Source organism: Sphaeramia orbicularis, chromosome 17, assembly GCF_902148855.1.
Source record: "Sphaeramia orbicularis chromosome 17, fSphaOr1.1, whole genome shotgun sequence".
NCBI classification, from domain to species: Eukaryota; Metazoa; Chordata; class Actinopteri; order Kurtiformes; family Apogonidae; genus Sphaeramia; species Sphaeramia orbicularis.
Window position 1 is genome coordinate 31,964,957 of NC_043973.1, and position 23,085 is coordinate 31,988,041.

General features: G+C 43.2%; 1 protein-coding gene across 4 annotated transcripts in view; it reads right to left on the reverse strand.

Moving 5' to 3' along the window:
• Positions 1 to 23,085, reverse strand: part of skila (SKI-like proto-oncogene a) — a 34,461-nt gene that overhangs the window by 6,201 nt on the left and 5,175 nt on the right. Inside the window, exons 2-6 of one of the 4 annotated variants that reach the window (XM_030161260.1) lie at positions 7,509 to 7,601; positions 6,683 to 6,771; positions 4,842 to 4,984; positions 1,400 to 1,764; positions 403 to 633 (exon numbers count right to left, since the gene is read on the reverse strand). In XM_030161260.1, the coding sequence (XP_030017120.1) occupies positions 403 to 633; positions 1,400 to 1,764; positions 4,842 to 4,984; positions 6,683 to 6,771; positions 7,509 to 7,601 (921 nt within the window). Of the gene's footprint in view, positions 1 to 402; positions 649 to 1,399; positions 1,765 to 4,841; positions 4,985 to 6,682; positions 6,772 to 7,508; positions 7,605 to 23,085 lie in introns of all 4 variants that reach the window. The other 3 variants (XM_030161258.1, XM_030161259.1, XM_030161257.1) reach the window with 3 other exon arrangements.

Sequence of the window (23,085 nt, forward strand, 5' to 3'; positions counted from 1 at the left end):
CTGCTAGTATTTACAGAGCGCCAATCAGCCTTATGCCTGTTTACCTGGACCAAATGTATTAGTTTATACCATGTGACAATGCAAGTGGTAAATATCTTATAAATAAAAAGGACGGCAAGGGAAAGCCTTGTATGTTTCAGGTAATGAATTGAGAATATGATAGTTGATTTGAAATATTTCAGAAATGCAGAGAATCATTAACATGTAGACTGCTGCACTGATGCTTCCTGGTTCTCTGACTTTGATTACCACTGGAGCGTGGCACGGACATCTTTGTGATAAAAATGGCCCATGTGAAGTGATGCAAGCCAATGTGCATATTGTGTCAATGTGATTGACTATAGCTGCTTCATGTGCTGGTGTTAGTGTTGCACATGCTTGTGTCCCACTCTAAGCCCATACCTGTGCAGTGTAGTGGGCCTCTTGCTGGCGCTGTGCCCCAGGTTCACAGGCGCAGGCCTGCTGTCGGAGCTGTTCCAGACGGGTCTCCAGCTCCAGCTGTTCCTGGCGGGCCTGGCTGAGCTGTCGTGCCTGTTCACTGTGCACTGCCTCCAGCTCACTGCGAAGCTCCCGTTGCTCGGCGCTCAGCTCCCGTAGCCGTGCCGCCTCACCCCCACGCAATGCCTCCAGCTCCTTGACACACAGAGACTACGTCAATTGAAATAACAAAAAATAATGTGACACTTGACTGACCCCTGTAGGAGAAACTCTTTACATTTCAGTCCCTTTACAGGGAGGTCAGATGCTTTCAACCACAAGGGGCTCAGATCCAGTATAAGCAGAATCAAACTGCTTGTACAAGCCAATTTCAGATTGAGGCAATTAACTGCATAAAACACTGTACGTAAACTTTAAATGCTTCACTTTAAGACAGATCGTGAATCTATACAAAGCAAAAAGACAAATATAAACATACTGTAACTATGCAACTTTGTAACAATATTATCTAGTGGTAGATGTAGTGCATTATGTTATTATGGAATATAATACTCCGTCTCTGATTGTTTTAATGCAGAGACAGAAATGTACAGGAGGTGTGATGCCAAAATAATGTAGGTCAACTCTGTTCCCATATGTCTAAACTTAAAAAACAACTAAACCTGAGAATTTTATAAATATGCAATATGTTATGTATTAGTCAAACAGTGTTTGTGTGGTTTACATCAAGTGGGTCAGTGATTTTTTTTTTTTTTTTTACTGTATCCGGTATCAAAATGAGGACAGAGTCAATGTTTAGAATGTCTGAGACAGCAGGAGGAGTAGATAGAAAGGTCAGTGGAAGGTGACCATCACCTCCACATCTACATCAAGGACATTTTTAATAGCCTAGGACAGGTACGGTCTAGTTTATCACAGGCTCATTTATCTTGGTCTTTGTTCTTTCCCACCACCAACTCACCATTTCCAGCTGCAGCTGCTTGTGCAGGGTGGAGTTGAGCTTCTCCTGCTGCCTGCTGTACATCTGCATGATCTCCACAACAATCCTGTCCTTGTCGTCCTCCAGCCCCCCCACCACCACTGCAGCACTGCTCGTGGCAGAGCCCATGTCTTTAGCCTCTACTTCCGTTACCGGCGACAACAACGATGCAGGAGTAGGAGGAGGGGTGTGGGTAGGGGTGTGGGTGGCTTTCTTGCAGCTTGGGCTGCTTGTCTCCATGGAAACTGCCTGGGTTTGGCATTCCCGCTCGGTGGCCAAGGCAGCAGCAGCATGTTGGGATTTGGCCTCCTCGGCGCCAGCCGCGATGGGAGGCGACGCGTGAAGATCTGAGGAGGAGGAAGAGGAGGATGAGCACAGAGGAAGGAGTTTAAAAATGGAGGAGAGTTGAAAGACAGGAAGTGCGAGCTGAGCTGATGCACACTCGCCTACGCTTAGTAACACCCTCGCACAACCTCATAAAAGCTCACACCTCCTTCTTAGCATGAGCAAACATGCAAGCACAAGCACGGCATGGCAACAGGCGAGGAACCAAACACTCGCCCACAAATTCTCTCTGTGTGCCCTCAGACACAGAGAAAAAAGGGAGGAATAAAGGGCCTTGTGTGGGAGCTGCGTGGGCACCTACTTTGTTAAAACTCTGGCATGTTCCCTAACTGTGGCCTTTAAGGTGTACATCATGGGAAACAGATCAGACAGGCAGAGAGTGTCACACTCACACACACACACACACCAAAAAAAACCCCACATGTACACAGATGTTGCGGTGGGGGAATATGTAGGAAACGCTGTAACAACGGCATGTTTGAAGGTAGAAGTTCACAGTGGGAGCAGGAAAAGAAGAAATGGGGAATGAGAAAGACACACGAAGATCATGAGAAACAGTGGATTGTTTACCAGGCTAATGTATTCATGTGTGACAGGAAACAGCATGGTCTATACACAGAATGTCTGGCACCGGAGAGTGCACTCATTTACAGACTCAAGCTGGCTTGCGCATGTGCATACACACACTAACACATATACATGCTATGCACAGCACAGACAGGGGTGAGCACATAATAGTAAGAGTACACACATCACATTCATTTGGTCCTGGATCAAAAGGAAATAAACAGAACTGATAGGGCCACAACAGAAAGAGTGAAAGGCACACAGATGGACTAAAAGAGAAAGACATTCAAAGAGGGAAAAAAAGAAAGAAGGGTAGGATGCAGAAAAGGGAGGAGGTGGAGGGAAAAAGTGACAGCAGACTGTGAGGGAGGCGGAGATGAAGGGAGCCAGTGAAGAAAAAGACGAGGATGGATGGAAGAGGGAGGGAGGGCAGAAGCAGACAGAGGACGGACTAAAAGAGGATGTGGAGTTAGCTGCCAGCAGAAGAGGGAGGATGGAGGGAAGTGATACAGATTGGTTGGAGAAGAAAAGGGGAGCAGAATGCCTGAGAGATATTACGGAGAGAGCAAGAGAGAGTGAGAGAGAGAAAGAGAGAGAAAGAGAGACAGAGAGAGAGACAGAGAGAGCCTGGCAGTCTGACGTGGCATAATTTCAGATGGAAACCATTTCTGTGATTCACCCAGCTCACTATGTACACATCTTATTAATGCTGGCTTAATACACACACACTTTAATAATGTGTACATGAAAACACACACATACAAAGCGAGGAGGTCACTGCCATTTCCCCCCCATCTTATTCATCAATAGTGCGGTGCCCCCAGAGTCTTTATGTGAAGGTCGGCGCATGATTATGTGCAATGCTGGGGGCTGCTCTGATGAGTATGTGTGTTGCACGGTGCTTTACAGTAGGTTGTATGTTTACAGCAAGCACGTGTCTACTCAGTGTGTGTATATGAACATGATACATGTCTCTTCTGCTTAGACAGTATGTATGTAAATTGCTCATGCCTGCAGTATGTGTGTCAGATATTTATAGTAGGCATGTGTCAGCCTCGCTTTTATGTCTCGTGTACATGTTGTCTAATGTATGTACAAGAATAAGACTGATAGTGACATTAAAAATCACAGCATCAGTGTTGTTTAGTGGTGGCCAGATGAGAAAAAAAATATACAGTCATGATTTTGATGATACATTTTTTCATCTCTCAAATTTTCTCTTCTTATCACAGTCTCTCAACATTTAGACAAGGGGGAAAACCTCGGCTTGAAAATGAAGTTAATGTTGTGGTATTTTAGAGTGTAATACTACTAAAGGTTGCTACATGCCTGGCTCCTATTGAATTCCAATCAGAAAATGTCAATTACACTCTTGATATACTACACATGTCATCATTTTCCAGGAATCACTGTGGTATCATTTGCTTAATCTGGAGCCTCTGATGTGCTGGTGGTCCTTTTGTAACTTATTCTCCTGTTAATACAATTTTAGGGCTAATGGATTGATTGACAGACGATAGCTGTTGATTGACAGCTGTCACTGAAAGCTTCCTCATCTGCTGCGATTGAAGCACTTTTTCCTGACAGAAAGTAATGATTATGCCACTTATTTTATTTAGTGTCTTGTTGACCCATTGCTGTTTATAGTCATATTCTATCTTTTATATATATTTTTTTACTATGTACCTTTTGCACCATGGGCCTTTCAATTTTTTGCAATTTCAGTCTTCTGTATATGCTGTACATATGGCAAAACAGACAATAAAGCCTAACTTTGACTTGACTTAACAAGATCGTCAAAGGATTTTGTTGCACACCATTATTTATTCCCAATACCCAGAGGATAAGTAAAAGGCACTAGTAAAATTTTTGAATTAATTCAGTATTGCATTATATGGTCCATCAACATACCACATACCAGCAAAATACTAATTACTGTATTCATGCAAACTGGATATTACTCTAATTACAGATATATATTACAGTAAATATCAGCAAGTAGTTAATAATATTAGAGACATTTAACAATCTTTCACACTATAGTTAGCAGTGCAGTCTATGTTTTCATTAAATTAGCTTTAATTTATTAGCAAAATTGGCAAGTTTCACCACTCAGTCTTCCCTAGCTCTACCTTTTCATCCAAACATAGTTATGACTAAGGTGCGCTTAATGTTCTAAAGCTAATTATCTAACAAAAATGGTACCAATTTCATGCACTGTTTCATTTAAAATAAGAGACAAGACAGGAAGTGCAATTGTGACCATCTCTGCTCTCTGGGGGTAAATACGATTTAAGAAATGTGGAAAAAAAAAAAAGAACAGCAATCTGGTGTGAACTGGTCAAAAGTATGATAACATCACACTTTATTACTCCAGGGTTTTTGTGTTCAGAATCACATATTCACTTTGCATGAATACACTACAGCAGGTACAAATGGTTAACATCTCAGTGTCTTCCTCTGCTTACTATTCCAGCTTATTTATTTTATCAAGGTGTGTTTCATTACTGACCCATGGGTGGCTCATCGTGGCCCATCACTCTGCGACTGTAATGGTGCTTGAGCAACGCTCCCAGCATCTCAGGACTCATCTCGGCCTCCCTTCGCAGAGATACGTTGGGGGCCACCATCTTATCGTATGTGTACAGGTAGTAACTGAGGAAAAACAGACAAAGAGAAGACATTTAAGAACTGAAGTGTTGATAACTATAGTGCTGTTAACCCTTGAGAACAATGGATTAAACAGTAATCCATTAATTTAATTAATGATATCAACTACAATGAAGCAATTCAGAGAACAATTCATCTCATTTAATATGAAACCTATTGGCTCTATATTATGTTAGTCCAAGCAGTAGCAATGTCACCTTTCACATACATCTGTCCTTGCAGCAATAAAAGTCATAATCTAACATGTATTCCAGCAAGAATGACCCTTGACATCTACAACAGTACACAGAGCTGAATAATAGCTAGCAATAAAACACTAGTTATTAGTGGGTGTTTTAGCTTAAAGTAGCTGCATCCATTTAAAGCCAAGAGCTAAAGCACAGTGTGGAATATGGATATTTCTTATCATGTGTTTACAGGATCTCAGCCTGAGCAGACCTTGGGCTTATCACAAATGTCCAGGTAGTGGGTACAACTGAATGAGAGATTGTGCCTGGAGATGCACTGAAGCCACTGAGCCAACACTATCTGTCTATTGCTGGCTGCAAGATGGAAAGGGAGGGGAGGACAGGGAAATGGAGAAAGAGAGAAAAGCAGGAGAGAGCAGCGAGAGAAGAGAAGAGAAGAGAAGAGAAGAGAAGAGAAGAGAAGAGAAGAGAAGAGAAGAGAAGAGAAGAGAAGAGAAGAGAAGAGAAGAGAAGAGAAGAGAAGAGAAGAGAAGAGAAGAGAAGAGAAGAGAAGAGAAGAGAAGAGCTCCAAACCCTTCCCCCACCAACAGTCCCCTCCAGACAGAGCTAGAGTTGTGAACTAGGTTAAGCATGACAGCTCAGTGGGGCTCTTCCTGCAGAACTACATCACTACCAACCAAGCCTGTTTTTTTCTCCTCTGGATGGGAGTGATGCGCTGTCTACTCGCCTGAACGGAAACCAGCAACTTCTCCACATGAAAGCTCTAAGATGGGACTGAATAATGTAAGCCTGGCTCTTACTTGAAAAAGTGTACCACTAATGGATGTCTGTAGTAACCTAAATACAATAAGTGCTATGCCTGTTAATTCATTATTATTAACACTACAATGCAAAAAGAAATGCTACAAACTGATCTGTGCAACTGTCCAGACTGGTTTAAGAATAGAGCACTTATGTGCTATTAGGTGACCAGACCTCTATTGCTGCCAATTTGTCTGGCCTGAGCCTCCCACTCAGTCAGTATGTCAAAGCAGTCACATGTAGCTACGGCGCCGTAAACCATCTAATTCCAGACTTTAATCAGGGTCAGATTACTGTGCAAGCTATCAGAGCTCCGACACAAGCTGGCGTGCTCTAGGGAGGATTGAAACCGGGAACAGGGAACCAGAAAACGCAGGCTTTGGGTAAAAAAAAAAAAGGAAGGAGGGAGGAGGTACATGTAATGTAGGACAGACAAAACTGGAATCAAACTAAAACTTAACTTCTGTTGTATGTATTTCAAGACAGTAAGAAAGGCAAGTGCAAAAAACACAACTCTGTGTGTGTATATATACACACACACACACACACACACACAAACATATTTACACACACACAGAAAAGAAAAAAGAACACTGCAACAGCAATTTTCTCCAATACTGAGTAGCTCCAAACACAACTAATTAAAAAGCTATGTTGTATTGTGGTTTGCAGTGAGGACGAAAAGGTGTAGTACCTGGGATGGACCAGGGTGGGGTGTCCTGGCTCCTCCTTGATGTCAGAAAAAAGACGATTAAACACCAGAGTAGGTGGAGAAGCTTTCCCCTGTTAAAAAAAAAAAAAAATCATACGACACATGAATATCACACACTGCCACGGCTACATATTATCATTTTAGTTATTGTGCTGAGGCCACAGATGCACAGAGCAGCAGCTCTTCTTTTGACATTTATTGATTTTTGTATCCAATTTTGCAGCTGAATGGATGAATTATCACAATAACAAACAAATGCATGTCCATGCGCCCCCCCCCCCCCCCACACACACACACACACACACACACACACACACACACACAAATACATGGAGAGAAACAGCAGGAGGAGAAGAGAATGTGATGTACTGCACATGGTGCTCTTGGAGCCATAATCTAATAAAGTTAATATATGCATGCATACATGAGGATAAGGGATCATCCATCATACATCAACTGAAAGAGAGAGAGAGTGTGCAGGTTTTGGAGAAAGATAATCATGATTAAGAGCTTCTTCCTTGCATGTGCATTTGAGGCTTGGGGTGTGTGCTGCTGGGACCAGGGGGGTGAAGTGCAAACCCTCTGAGCAGCTGTATGTGTGTGAGTATTTCCTGACAGGTCAAAGAGGAGAAGTGTGCTGCCATGAATGGGTGAACAGGGGGTGTGTCTGTCAGTGGGTGTGGGGGTAGTGACCCTGAGAGCTGACCTGTGTGTAGAGGAGGGGGAGGGAGACAAGAGGAGGAGGTAACAGGCAATGGAGAGGTGGACAGATGAATAGAGGGAGGGTTTGAGGGGAGCCACAACTGACCTTCCTCACGGGGTCGGCATCGGTCAACTTGCCACCAGGGGAGCAAATCTCTGCTGAGGATTTCTTCACCTGGTTCTCTTCTTCCTCCACTGCCTTCTGAAACAGAGAGAGAGAGAGAGAGACGGTTAAATACATAATAAACACACAAGGTTAAACCAACAAAAGAAAAGAAAGACATGAATGAAACAGACAGAGAACAGATTTGTTGGAATATTCAGCGTAATTAAAATGATACACGAATACTGTCAGCGAGCATGGGAAGAGGGGAAGAAAGTGAAGGGAAAAAATTACAACTGGCACAGCGGTCACAGAGGGGAAAGATAGAGACAAATGGCATTTAAACGATAGGAAATAGAGACAAATCACATCCAAGAGATAGAAAATGGAGACAAATGGCATTAAAGTGAACAGTACGAGTGAGCTATGGCCTGGGTCAGCCGTGATACAGTGTGGAAGAAAACGAAGGCGGCAGGGAAATGGATAAGCTAACAGCAGAGAGTGAATGAGCCCACTGTGGAGGGTACATGAATAAAACACCAGAAAAGCCACGCTGATAGACAACATGGCTACAACATGGCCTGTCGATATGGGATTCATCGGCATACATGAAACATGGTTGTTGTCAGCAGAGCACTAGGTTTCATGTGAAGACATACGTGTGTGTTGAATGTTTATGATTCATTATGTCAGCTTTGTGCCCTGTGTGTTCAGTAAATACTGCTTGTGCTGCCTCTAGTTGTGTGTCTGTGTGTGTTTTTTCAGCAAATCCAGGACACGCTCAGCAAGAGGCCACAAGCTGATGGAGTTGATGCTTATCTGTGGCAGACAGGCCTCATACACATACACATACACACACACACACACACACCCACACACACACACACCAATCACCAAACTGACAGGTTTGCTAGAGGAACCAAACTTTCCAATACCACACTAAGAACTGATAGATAGCCCACAGCAACAGACAGCGAGGGACACGGGAAGTGCAGAGATAGGAGAAGGTGATGGAGATGCAGAAAAAAGGTGATAGTTGCACAGGATTCGATGGGGAGGAAAATGCTCAGAGGAGGAAGTAAATGATGGAACAGACAAAGACACTGCAAAAACCATGAAAAATTGACTTGTTAGCCTTTTAAAGCCATTTATAAACATTTATCCACAGAAAACACACATGCACACAAAGCAGCGAATAATAAACAGACAGCCTTTCATCAACTGGACTAAAGGATTTTCCTCTGCGCTGAATTGGCTAAGAACTACTGTCATTACCAGAACCAAACAGGCTCAGAACAATGAGGCCAAATGACTGTGACAGACAGGTATTACCCATTAGGTCTTTAAATTAACTGCCGGTGAAATACCAGCTTTATTTTGGAGCTTAAGTCAATATTACTCTTATCTCATGAAATGCATTAGTATTTTATGAATTTTTAAATTTTCTTTTTAATATGTAAGACACACAACCTGTAAACATTACACTTTTATGCACACAAATATAACACTCATCACTTCAAGTAAAAGTCCATGATTTTGTCAACTTTGAGTATAAAGACATGTCAGTGAGTCAGGACTTGTACATCTGTATTCTGTGCTTATTATCCTATTGTATAACATGTAACCCTGAGATCATGGACGTCTGCACCCATTTGTGTTACATCATGATGCAATAATAAAAAATAAACAACAAAAAGCAACTGCTACTAGCTCAATTTGTGTACATGTGTGCATTCATGTGTAAATTGGGTATAGTCCCTTATTTACAAAGCCATGGATGAATGAGCGTGAGCATGTAAATGTAAAAGCTGAAGCCATATGTGTAACCAGGTGTGTCTCTGTTGGTCTGTGTGTGTTTGTCAGTTTATAAGTGCTTGTGGTTGGTGTTTTTTCTCTTTTTTTTTCCTTTAGAAGGCAGCACTGCAGCACTGAGGGAAGGAGGGAGGGAGTGAAGGAGAAATAGGGAGGAGAATTGACAGAAACAACAATAAACCCACTGCAGTGGTGTGGAGGCGAGCTGGGTCCTCGCTGGCTGGAATCCCTCCGATATCAAGAGCCACCATGTATGCAGTATGTGTGTGTACACTGCAGGTTATGACATTCGCCTAATTGCAAATTCTGTCAAATCTGTCCCCCATGTGCGTGTGTGTGTGTATGAAAGAAACACAGAGAACGGGACGAGACCATCAGGCCAAACTGACATTAACTCCAGGTCAAGCTGGGGTCTTTCATCTGCTTGACCCTGAAAGACAGCAGATGCTCTGCTGATGAGACAACTGACAGCTCATTAAAAGGTAGGACAGTGTGTGTGTGTGTGTGTGTGTGTGTGTTGGCATATATACTACATGCATTCATACATGTGTGTACCACTAATGGGTGCCTGTGTCTCTCCCTGTAATTCCAGCTTACCTGACAGTTGACAGCTTAACGCCCACCGCCCACACAGACACACACACACACTCCCCTGCTCATTATTTCTGCTGCTCTGCACTCTCGATGTCTTAATGAATGTGTGCGGGTGCAAGCGTTTGCACATTTCAACACAACTGTTTTCCTCTCCCCCCTGTTGTCCCATCCCTCCTCTCTGGTCCATTCACCACCCTGCCCACCCCCACCAGCTCCCCACCCAACCTTTATTAACACACACATACCATGCTGCTACTTGGTCCTAATCTGCAATAATGAAGCACCTCTCTTATCTGGGTTGCCTCTGCCACACACAAACACATGGACCAGCTTGCTCACACACACACAAACAGCCTGTAACCCCCTATGTCTCCGGCCTTTTGTCAGACTGAAGCTTGCCGTATGACAATGTGGATTAGCATTCCACACACTCGCTCAGCTGAACTCTGGCCTGTTGTTCCTAATCACCAGCAGTCTGCCTGCTGCTGCAGCTACACACAGTTCGACTCACTACTACTATACCGCTAGATCAAACGTCTGCTCTAGACACACACAGCTATGTGAACTTTTACAATGACCCATTTCCAGAGCCTGAATGTAGTCCCCAGACCATTAGCACACGTGACATTTCTAAAGCAGACGCATTAATGGAGCAGAAAGTGTTTTTCTTTGGTGTCTGTGTAGCCTGAGTGCTGTTAAATCAGCCAATAACAAGTGGCACTCTTCTACACAGACATCTATGTCCGTACATACACAGTATGGTAGAGAGAAATACAGGCAGAGAGTAGATGCACTTCAGCAGTGCTTCTATTGTGAGATCCATCTGTGCTTTCATTGCAGAGGACTGTCATCTAATTTATTGTGGGAATACTCTGTCCTTGTTCTCTTTTTGGGTTGAAATTCACAGAAAAGAATATATCCATGTAAGAGCCTCTTTAAGCAGTAATCTAAAAAAAACTAAAGTAGTTTGAAGCCTATGAATATACTTTCTGTAGTGACTAAATTCTCGGTCATAATTATGTGTGAAAGCGCAACAATCACCATAATTCATAAAAAGTAGATTTCTGACTAGGGACAGGGTGTCAGCTACCCTGTTCCTTTGTAGCAGACTGCAGAGGACATAACCAAGTCTCTTTCAGCTTTTGCCAGTCTCTGCTCATCCATACAGACAACAAGCACCCAACAGTCTGCTGTCTCCACGTGATCACATCACCATTTTCATATGTAGCTTAGCTGAAGGCAGACACCCCCACGCACACACAGACTGACACACTGCCACACTGGGTGCAAACAGGTCCGAGGTTAAGCTGTCGTCGTCCTCCTCCCCCTCCTCCTCTTCCTCTTCCTCCTCCCCCTCCTCCAGTCACGTGGACACTCCAGATGACTGCTGTCTCAGTGCATACACACAAACACACAGTTACTCTAGGCTATAAATACCCACGCTGTCTCCATACATGTATAATAAAACACACACACGGTAAGTCCTCCCCACACTCACACGAACATACAGAAGTGATGGATTTTCTGTGGTAATAAATCAGCCCTTGCTTTGAAAAATTAAGGAGTAAAAATACATTTAATTGACAGATCTGAAAAAGACAAACTGCAAACACTAAAACTGTGAGCTGAACACGTTGATCTTATGAAGTGAAAATCTCAAGCTGAGACACTGCTTAGATTGAACAAAACAGTTAAGTGTACAATGGTGGTGTTAGGAACAGTATGATTCTTTTATTAGCTGGTTGCTAGAGGAGACAGGAAACAAGGCCACAGAGAGAGAGGTCACCTGGACTAAAAACAAAAATGGGGTTGTCAAGGTTGATCCTTTTTTAATTATTATTGTTGTTGTTATAAATTTTAATTAAAATGATTAATAAATATTCAGTATTCAGATATATAGATGGTATTTTCTTGTAGTGGACTGATTGCTGAACCTGTTAGATCAGGGGAAAAAAGTTAAAAAAAAAAAAAAAAAAAAACTTCATACAACTCAAGGTTCAACTTGCACTACAAAACACTGTATGACAAATGACAGTCTATACATCATGTGCAACAAACTTGTAAGAGGCTGCAATGTCCGTGCCTCGACTCGAAAATCTGACAAGTTGAAAAACCCTGACCACCAAACAGCACACTCAGATGTACACACACACATAAACAAGCCTGATGGCAAATCTTATCTAGGGCACGATAAAAAGTGAGCAAGCCTCGTTCTGACCTTTCATCCCAGAGCGCCAGGCCTGTGTGTGCTTGTTATTAAAGCGTATTTAAAGTGCCCACTGTGCCTCAATACACTCCCAAACACTGTTGGGGCCTGATTGTCTTCACATCTGTTGAAGCCCTGACATGAAAAACGAAAGAAAACACTAGGCTAGCGCCACAGTCCACCTCAGGGGACCGAGGCATAGGGGTACACAAAACATAACTGTGCCACCCATCCTCCCTCTTCCACCTCCCCCCTCCTCACCCCCTGAGCCATTCATGGGCCTGGCACTCAGAGGGGGAGGGAAGTGGATGGCGATGGGCAGCAGGGGAGGATAGAGTAATGTGGCTCATTCTCCTTTTCCCTCTCTCAGGAGGAAGTAAACACCCTTTATTTGGGTGCCTTTTCATTCTGTCTCAGACAGCTAGGGAGGAAAGGAAGAACGTGTACATTTGCAGACTCAGAGACAGTCAGTCACGCCCTGTCTGTTTCTAGACCACATCCTGTTCTGCTGCAGTCGTCAACTGTGTCAAAGATCAAGCTACAGATACATAGATATATATACTTCCTGGTCGAAGCTTACCACAGTGAGATATCGATGCATCTTGGCTGCCTGTATGTTTGCTGTGAAATGAATCCAGTCTCTTGTCTTTTCTTTAAATTGATCTAACATCCCTTTTTCTCTAACGTTCTCCCAAAAATTATTCTTGTATGGTGTTTTGCTTGCTGTGAAGATCTGATATACAACTGTGTGCCTGTCTTTGGTTTCAGCTTTGTATGTGCTTTACAAATAAAAAGGTCCGGTGCTTTGGTGGTCCCACCTGGTCCCCACACACAGACACTAGAGGCCTTTCTATAAGGATCTTAATCCAATAAGCCATTTATCCATGGAGCTGCACTTTGTTTCAGCAGTTGAATCAATAACAGCCCACAAGGGAAGGCAGCAAAGTGGGGTGTTTAAAGGAATACACTGTTTTTTAGGGTTGGGTGATATCTCTTGTCTTAACTGTGAAATGAGGTGACTAGATTTTGTTTAGCATTTACATGATGACTGTTTGTGAGGAACAGGCTCTCAAATTATTCTGTAAGCATTTACATCAGGCCAGTACGTAAACAGAATAGTACTTTATCAGAAGTAGAATCTAGAACCATCACTGACATTTTCTTGTGACTATGGACTTTGGTGAATATTGTTGATGTTTTAGTTAGTGCTTAAAGAACAAAAAAAAAAAAGCCAGGACTTCTTACTGTATGTGCTGACAGAGAGACTTATTTCGGTTTCCTGGGCCAAAGAGGTAATTAAACAGGACACAGATGAGGACAGGTCTGACAGGTGGACGGTTAGACAAACAGGTGACAGAGGGAAATGGGGAAAAAAAAAGAATGGTAGACAGCCGAGACAACAGACAGCATGTGACTGTCTGTTTGTGCCTTCCCCCAGACACACACACCTGTTCCTCCCTCTTTCCAAACACAAAGAGAAAGAACAGAGCCAGACAAGCACACTGATAAGCATCAGCCAGACTAGTCATGCCAGAGTCACAAACACACACACACACACACACACACACAATAAAGGCAGATAAGGGCAGGTTTATTCCTGACCAGTTTTGGCTTCTGGCCTCAAGCACATTTTTGCGCCACATGGGCACATTTTGTCTAGACAGTCATCACATCCACATCAAGCACACACATACAGCCTTTCTCCTTCCTGCCAACATGTTGAGTTCCTCCCACTGTTGCTACAGTCAGCCATTTTACAATCCACACAAATACACCACAGCCTTGATAACCAGAGCCAATGGGGGCCCATAGAGGAACAGTTAACAGGAGTGCTGTGAAGGAAAATGACCTGCCTTTAAGTGTGTAAGAAAAGTAACAGCACGTCAGGAATATACCCCTAATAAATACCAATGTCCACCTACTGCAGCATTACCACAGACTTAAGAGCTAAATTTGGTAACAGAATTTCTCTATGATCCATCACATAAAAAGCAGTCTCTTTAAGCACTCTTGATCAATTTCTCTATTCATCTCTCTCTCTCTACCCCTCTCACCCCCTCCATTCTCCTTTTCTCATGTTTCACAGTCAAATCCCAGGTGGCGGCTTCCAGTCTATATTCACAGCAGTACATGAAGAACGTTGTAACAACGTTAGCTCATGAATGGACAAATTGTCTGACTGGAATATGCTAGGCAGGCCACACAGGGTAAGGTAACTCCACCCCTCACCCCCCCAACACAGACACACACTATCTACAACACAGTGCAGTAGGTCCTTTACAAGAGCACTTCTTGTCCATATGGCTCATTTGTCATACATTACTATGTAGCTCAATATCATTGTAAATAGTCTACACTGCATCAGTGGCAGGAGGTACAATGAATTTAATCTATGTCACTATAACAGTAGTGACTAGTACTGTGAGTGACTCAGGAGACTACCAAAATATGAAAAATAGAAAATCCTTTGGCACAAGTTTCAGTAATGATTGCGACCACATTACATTCAACAGTCATAGGAGCATGTTTTTGAGCATTTAAAATCAATAAAAAGGCGCTATGATGCATATGCAGGGCTGTCACAAACAGCCCTAGTCTCTGACAGAGGCTGGCTATCCCAGGCCAATTAATGAAGATCTGCAATGCTATGGTGTCATTACATCTGGAGGGAACACAGAGTTAGAGCCACTCAGCTCCATCGGAGGATTCTGTCCTTGCTGAGCTCACTGTCGCACACATGCGTTGCTGTTTGACGAGTGTACCAGCCCAGCAGGTTTGGGTGTTTGACACCAGAAGCAAAAACCCACTAGAGGCTTGGCTCCCCATCTCATCAAGTGACTGAAATTGTTCATTCGGCTTCCCTCAGTTAACAATCAACACATGCTGTCATGCGACTTTTCTTTATGGTCCTGCTCATTTCTAGTTGCTGAGGTTATCCCAAAACATTTTTGTAAGCGTCTATTTGTTACTGTAGTGCTCAAAAGATGAAAAAAAGGCTCAACTTGGAGAATTTCAAATGTAGCCCTAGTCGTGACTAAAATACATTTTAATGCTGTAACTATGTAGCTGTGTTACAGACGAGACTTGCACAGAATGAGTATATAATTACATACATCCTTCTGGTTCATTTTAAAAGAACAGGAATGGCAAGGAGTATGACGGTTCTTGGCCTTTTACAACACGTCCATTCCTCATCCCCTTTTTGCCCAAGGCATGTTACTTATATCAGACAAGAAGCATAATGGGCCTGAATGAAAACATGGCCAGTGACGTACCTTTTGTTTACATGCATACATAAGCAAAAGGAAATCAGAGTGTGTTTGAGTCAGTCAAGGGCATTTTAAAATCACCCATGCGTAAGAGAGCTGCATATACATGTGCAGCTCACCATCTCTAGCAGCTTAGTTTGCTCCACTTTCTTTTCCCCATGACCCCCCACCCCCCCACCCCACCCCCAAGGGCCATAATTACAAAATCAGTCGGGTGCTCACCTATGTGAATTAGCTGGGATAGCAGACCGATACAAATACAGAAGATACAAAGAGATGGACTTGTAAGTAAACAGACATCGCATCAAAAATACATCAGACAGTGGCGTAGTAGACCAAGGGGGATGACGTAGTTTACTGCAAGCTAACGGTCATCTACAAATATGCACAGTGACACGAGCAGACACACTTGAAGCTCCCAGGAGTACACATCGACTGAGAATGAGGCCAGTGGGACCTTGTCTCATCTGTGGATGGCTGTACTCATCATTCAAGCTTCATCTCGACTACTGTAAAAATGAAACAGCGACTCTCTAGAGCGTGTGCAGTATGGAGTGCTCTGCTGTGAGGAGGTAGTCTATTGGTTCAAATCCCCAGTTATAGACACACATATACACATACACAATCCCCACCCTCCCTAAAAACACAAATCAGCGGCACTGCTTTCTGCAAAGAGCAACTCGGCTTACAATTCAGACAACTCCGAGTGCTTGGAGACAGAGGGAAGTGAGAGAGCTGCAGAGAGGAAGAGTGTTGCTAAGCAGACTGAAATCAGTGCGAGGCTGTCAGAAAGCCACCAGTGCACCACTATCACTACAGACAGAGAGAAAACACAAAATGGAGACACTACCTGACCCTTTGCTTCTGCAATAAATTACACAGGATCCACAAAATCCACTCAAAATAAATGCTGAAGCCTGCTGCTCACATTAAGCCCTCTGCAAAATGGACTTTGCAGCACCGAGCTGAAACAATTTCATCATAATGTATGCTTTACTTGCAGGTTAAAGTTGAAAGAATCTGAAAAAATGTGTTTGACAGTTTAACAAACGTCAGTGTTAAGACAGAAAATAATGTTTTAATGCACAAATTGCCTTGAGAGCTTTCCTACTTTCCTGAGTATGTGGTTATGTATCGATCTGAGGTTTGTTTACTTCTTCTTTAGCACAGGAGGCTGCTCCACACTGGAATACTGCAGTAAATGTCAACGCTTGGTTGGTCGGCTCTGTCTGCAACAGGGCCAGAGGGGGAGAAGAAGACAGGGAAAGATGGAGACGAGGCTGGAGGAAGACAGACGGGTAAAGGGTCTGACCCACGACAGAGTCACGGCGCTACAAAGACAACACTCCACCTGGCCAAAAATCGCCCTGCAGGGTAGAAATCAGACACACCGAAAGAGAGAAACAGTTCAAACTCAAACAGACTCTCTGTCCTCTGACTCTTTCTGCAGGGAGCTCTGGTCTCATCCATATTACATGCAAGAGCTTGTTTGAAGCTTCTACTGCTCCTCTCTGAATGGGCAGCTTAGCTTTGCTGTCCTGGCCCCTCGGGCTTGCCTGTCTTACCCACATACACACATACATACATGCAGCTCTGGTGATGCAAATTCATCAGCCAGCATGACTCTCCCTCTCTCTGTCACAAGCTCTGGTTTTGAGAATAACTGTGCAATCCTTCTATTTTTAAAATGACTCCACGAGTGCAAAATTTATGATTTCCATTTACTTTCAAAACCCGGAAAATCTAAATTATTATGAAAAAAAACTCAAAACATCAGCACAAAGAAACTACACTGATGTCTACACCAAAACCTGGTGGGTGAAGCCACAGTTAACACACTGGATACTGAGATTTCCTTAATTTTAACAGTAACTGGCAGTATCCTCTGTTGCCAGTACATTTAATTCAACATAAAAGAAACGGCTTAAAATGAATGCAATTTGTGACATGACATAAACAACAGAGCATTATTTCAAGAGGTCAGACATCTTTCTACACCGTAATATCACACAGACCCTGGTCACTACCTGAGACGGTCTTAACTGCCACCCAAGAAAAGTGCAGCTGATTTTTGTAAATGTCATTAGAGTTTGAGTCAGAGCTTTAAGTGAACACACCTGGGTACAGATCAAACAGACTGTGTGTGTGAGAGAGAGAGCCAGGACAGTGATAAATCTGTGTCCTGGCTCCACAGTGACGCTGATGAGTGAGAGCAGACCGCAGCACCGACGGAGGATTGTGAGTCACGCTGCAGGATACGGTTGGCACGGTGATGGGAGGAAGTGGCTGGCTGGTGGTGTGTTTGTGTCCGTGTCTGCCCGTATTTGACCCTTTGACTTCCTTTAATCATGGACTGCAGACTCTGTCATCACCACGTTATCTCATCATGCTTCGTATATGTGTCATCTCTCTAATAAGAATTTTCCTCATATGAAGAAGTTTTAAAGCTCATGTCACATCACTGCCAAGAACTCAAGGAGGGTTGTTGAGGTTTTAAAACTTCCATTGGCTTCTGCTTTCATTTAGGCATTTTGAATTTGGATTGTTTTATGAGGATCAAAGGTTTTCTTTTAGTTTTCATTTCCAGGAAAGTTTACAGTGTGTACTGAATTTAAGTTTTGAAGCGATGAGGAAAGCCAAGTAAGGTTTGATGAATGAACCAAAACCACTGTTTATTTATGCCATCGCATTCACTTGACATATTATCAATGAGAGAAAACAAACCTGACTTTTTATTTCAGTTTTATTCCAGTTTCACTTATGTTCTTCCTGCCACTTTTAGTCTTGGTTTCCATCAATTACTATAAAAAATACTTTAACCTCCTACAAATTAGGGCAAAAGTTTTGGAGTGTTGGATTAAAACCATATAAACTTTACAGATTAAAGAGTGCCGCTGTTTGGTTGTCTGCCAAAGTAGCTAACAGAACACACACCCTTGTCAGCCACAGCAAAATTTACCATCCTTCTGGCTTGAGGCTAGATCTCTTCCTCTACAATGAGTCAGTCTTCTGAAGAACTACTGTTCATATGTATTCGTCTGGGATCCGGATGTGTTTCAGCCAGGATATTTCGATAGTGATGACAAAGAAAACGTCTGGCATAACAAAGTGCACTTGTCACAGGAACTGGTTAAAATATAGCCAGATTGTAAAGCCACGAGGCAGCGCTCCAGTCTTCAAAGGATAAAGTCAAGGGCAGTAAGGCTGTACACGGGCCAAGTCCTCCCAGCAGCAACGCCGTTTTAATTCAAGCTACAGTGATGCCAGAAAATGAGCTGGACACGCAACGAACGAGAATGTGTGCCACACGCTCACCCAGGGTTGCACACACAAGCGCAAACCATCCTGTTGCTCGGGGATGTTTAAGAAGGACTATTAGATTGCATGCAAGACTGCTGAAGTGCACTTATCTTGACACAGGCTACACTTAATTTGACTTCCATATAGTGTATACTCAAATAAAATACACTAGATTTTATAAAAGCATCTCGGTAATTAACTGCATCTGTTGGTCAACGACCTCAAGGACTACCTGCTGCTTAGGTGCAGTGAGGCTGCAGAGGATCTAGGGGGAAACAGTTCTCTATTTACAGGATCTTGATGAGCTTGTATAGACCCATGAGGGATATGAAGCAAGAGAGACATGTACATATGAGAGTCTGCCGTAAGAATCAGCCTTTTCCCATATTCCCACAAGCAGCGTCACCGCAGGTGGGAATAGCAGTGAGATAAACACATCAACATTCAGCAAAGCACAGACAGAAAAAAATGGAAGACTGGGCAAAGCCCAAAACGTCACTTGTTTCAACTTCACAAATGAAGTCTGTTTCCCAGTTGCTACCTTTACAGCCTCGCCTTGAGCTGCATCCGTCAAGCCCCTGGTGAGATAAGGATTTACAGGGAATAGAAACTGCAAGCAGCAGACGTGAAAAAGAAGCTGTTGGAGGGCATTTGATGTTAGTGGACCAAAGGTGAGGCAGCAAAATAAAAGACTTACAGGGCTAGAAATGACCTTTTCCAAGCGTGGAAAATTTGTGACTCACGGTGTGCTGTGGTTTCTACCTTCATCTGGTGCGTGGGCTGAGGGTCAAACTAACACAGGCCACTCCTGCTGTTCTGCTACTAAACGTGTGGGGTAGTTTGATAAAAGTACGTGGACATCTATCAGGGTTGGAAATTAATTTTACTCCACCTGCTACTGTGGCTGGAAGACTCCACAAAAGCCATTTTTTTATTGTTCACCTTTTTCAGTGACACACCAGCCATAGGCTATCTATCAGTATGTGAAAAATAATACATAACAAAATATCCAAACCTGAGTGTTTCAGTAAATATTAGATCTGCATGATATGAGGAAAATTTGTAATCATCATTCATCTAACAGTATCCGACCGCTACCTGGGACTTTGACCTCAACCTCTTTGTGCTGTGCCTCTTCCCCTGTTAGGTTATCTCTGTAAATTTCACAGCCACATTGTTTTTGTTTGTTAAAACATGTATCTACACTGCTAAATGTTTGTTTTTAATAATGGTTAACAATTATGTTGCCTTACCAACTAAAACAGACTGTGGATTGGGAGTCTAGACTACTTGCCCTGAGGGTGATCTTTTTAACCACCTGTCACTAGTTAACATCCTGTGCTCAAGATTTCTCAGTAACCCCCTGTGTCATCTCCTCAAAGTGTCCAATTTAAGTAAACAGGCTTGTGATTCAATCTGTAATGTGAATGCCACTAATCACTCTGGGACAACTGGTTTGTATATATGTATACTACTTTAATTTACCAACCAGCGTTGCTGGTAGTTTGTGCAAATCCACCCACATTCGTCGGGTGGTGTGTGTGTGCTAATTCCCACCTAATCCAACAGGGCAAGCAGCATCACTTCCATATGGAAATGATGAGCCATTACCAAACATGCAAATAAATTACTGGAAAAGTGGAGAGATGGGGATTCCTTTAATCGTACAGGCGGACTATTTCCCTTGGTTTCCCTGTGTTTGCAACATGCATAATTGATCAGTGTAGTGGCTGGGCTTAATGTGTTGTGGATGTGCCGGGTGGCGGCCCAGCGGGACTCATGACACGCCTTTGATATCCTGTGTTTATCTCCCTGTCTGGGAGATTGGGGCTGTGGGAGACAATATAAGAAGGGGAGTCTAAGTGCCTATATAGTGTGCATGTCTGCTGTGTATATGTTGCTCCTATGGAAAGCCTTGTCTCTGGGTCTCTCCATTTATATCTTCATTAATCACCATTCCCACTGGGAAGGCGGCATAGAAGAGTCTTTCAAATGCAAACTCACTCTTTGCTTGCACACAACACACACACATACAGGCTGGCAGTCTCCCACAGCCCTTTTTACAGTATACCTCCCTCGCCTGCAGCTCCCTGCCCCCAACACTCACACAACCTGCTCGTCTGACTGTCTCCCAGGGAAACGAGACAGTGGACAGTTAATCTTCTCATCAACACATCGATTAATTAATACTCCTCATTATTCCGGGTCTCATGTAAAACAACCCAAGCAAGCTAGTCGGACGTCTTATGATCCAAGCCGCTTTCTCTTCTTTACGGACTTGTTTGAACTCATAGCCCTTTGTATTACCCTCTCTTTCATTTGCCCTCACTCTCATTTTCCTTAGAAGCAACAAACTGGTCGGATGGCCTAATGGTGGTGGTGGTGGAGGGGGTGGGGGGTTCTGAGTCTGTGAACATGCAAACAGGCTGTCAATCCACAGCTCTGTTAAAGCCCAGAGGACATTTGAATGGGAGGGGCTTAGCCAGTTTGTTTAGTCTATGAGACTGTTGGCAGACGTGGCACAGGCTCCACTGTATCTGGACTGGCCTATCTCTACGGCCTCACATCAGTCCCATAGCTGCACATTATCTTCTTCTGGTGGTGAGGTAAGACAAAAAACACAAACCAGGAGTGAATAAAAAACTCAAACTTGGGTGATAAACTGTAGCCAGCCAAACAAAGATGTATTTTAATGTGGCAGACCACTGGATGCACGATGTTTGTGTCCCATTTTTATATAGCTCACAAGACAAGTGGAGGAGCTGATGAATTTATCTGTGACATTTTTACTGTTCTGAACCAAAAAGCTAGAGAAAATTCTCATCAATTTACAAAAAGGACTGTGAAGTAATGACTTTGGCGTTCTTCCAGTGGGCTGCAGCACTGTTATGGAGTTGTGATACTGGCACTGACCTGATGGTGACATACCAGAGGCCCCTCAGCTCAGCCCCTCCTACCTTATGGGGCCCCATTCAGTCATTTACAACACAGGCAGCAAATACTGGCCGAGACACAGCCTGTTGTGCATACGGAACTCAGTCTCTCCCACACAAACCTACATACAGACGTGATTGAGTGATGGTTACTGCCAGCCAACATTCAAAGAAGCTGCTGTGTATTCAGTATAAGTGGATAATTGTTCGTTGGAAAATGCACAAACAGACGTAGAATTATGCGTATGGGTGTTTTAGGGTAGAGTAGGGGGCAAAGGAGAGAGTACTGGCTATGGAACTATGAGCTAGTCGGTGTGTGATTGGTCAACGAAGAGGGCTGGTCCAGGCTAGATGCATGGTTCAGCTGAGGACTTGGGAGGTTAATTTTCAACCCAAAGAAATAAGAGCTGAGGCCTAAGCCCCCTGAAACAACCCAAGGGCTGGGAACATTCATGGATCCACAGAAGGGTGGGACCAGCATGTGACCAAAGTGACATCATCCTGTAATCATCGTCTTTCCATACACTTAATGTCTTTTCTCACCTTCTTCCTGCCTTCCCCAGGGCTGGTATCTTTTCTAACCCTATTTACCCTGCTTGCCAAGGTCACATTTTGTCTGGCAGCCTGTCTGAGATTGAGAAGAAAATAATTAAGGCAGGCGACAACAGATGCAGAGGTGAGGTTAACTTGGGAGACTTGAGTACAGTTTTGATCACAGACAGGAATTTATGCAACATTGACTGCTACTTCTGAGTCTCCTCATATGTTTCCTCTCGGTCTTTCTCCATTTACTGTCCGTGCACCCCAGCAACTCACCACATCCATCAAGCTTGGAGGCCCAATCAATAGCCACTGGCTTTCCTCTCATCCGCTTTGCAAACGCACACAAGTGGTCTTATTGCTTATGTAACGATCGACTTATCGGGTCATTTGGCTGCTTATTTTGTTACTGTCCACTGATTGGGGCCTGGGGCGTATTGACTGTTTACAGACACATGTGGGCAACTGCAGAACGGTCTGCTTAAGGAAAGTGATACAAGAAAGTGAAGACTGGCAGCATAGACCAATGGTTCCTAAACTTTTTGGTCACTTTTTAAAAGTGACAAACATCACAATCCAATTCACAATAGACTTTATAAGTTTTGAAAGGTGAATTTGTGGATTTTAATTCCTGACATTTATACTGTCATCCTATATACTTATATTAAGGAAGCATTTATCATATTAAGGAGTGTGTCCTAGTAATCCAAATTAGATTTAATGTTGTAAGTATGATTAAAAGAACAATATGAGCAGTCAGTACTGTCAAAAACATGCTTCTCACTGTTTGTGAATAAAAAAATATATATTAATCAACACAAATAAATGTAAAAATCTCTTGCATTCTGCTCTGTGGGTCGCAAACCAGGCTTTGGAAATTGACAGTGTAGACTTGACCAAACGTCAAAGTGTGCAGATCCAAACCC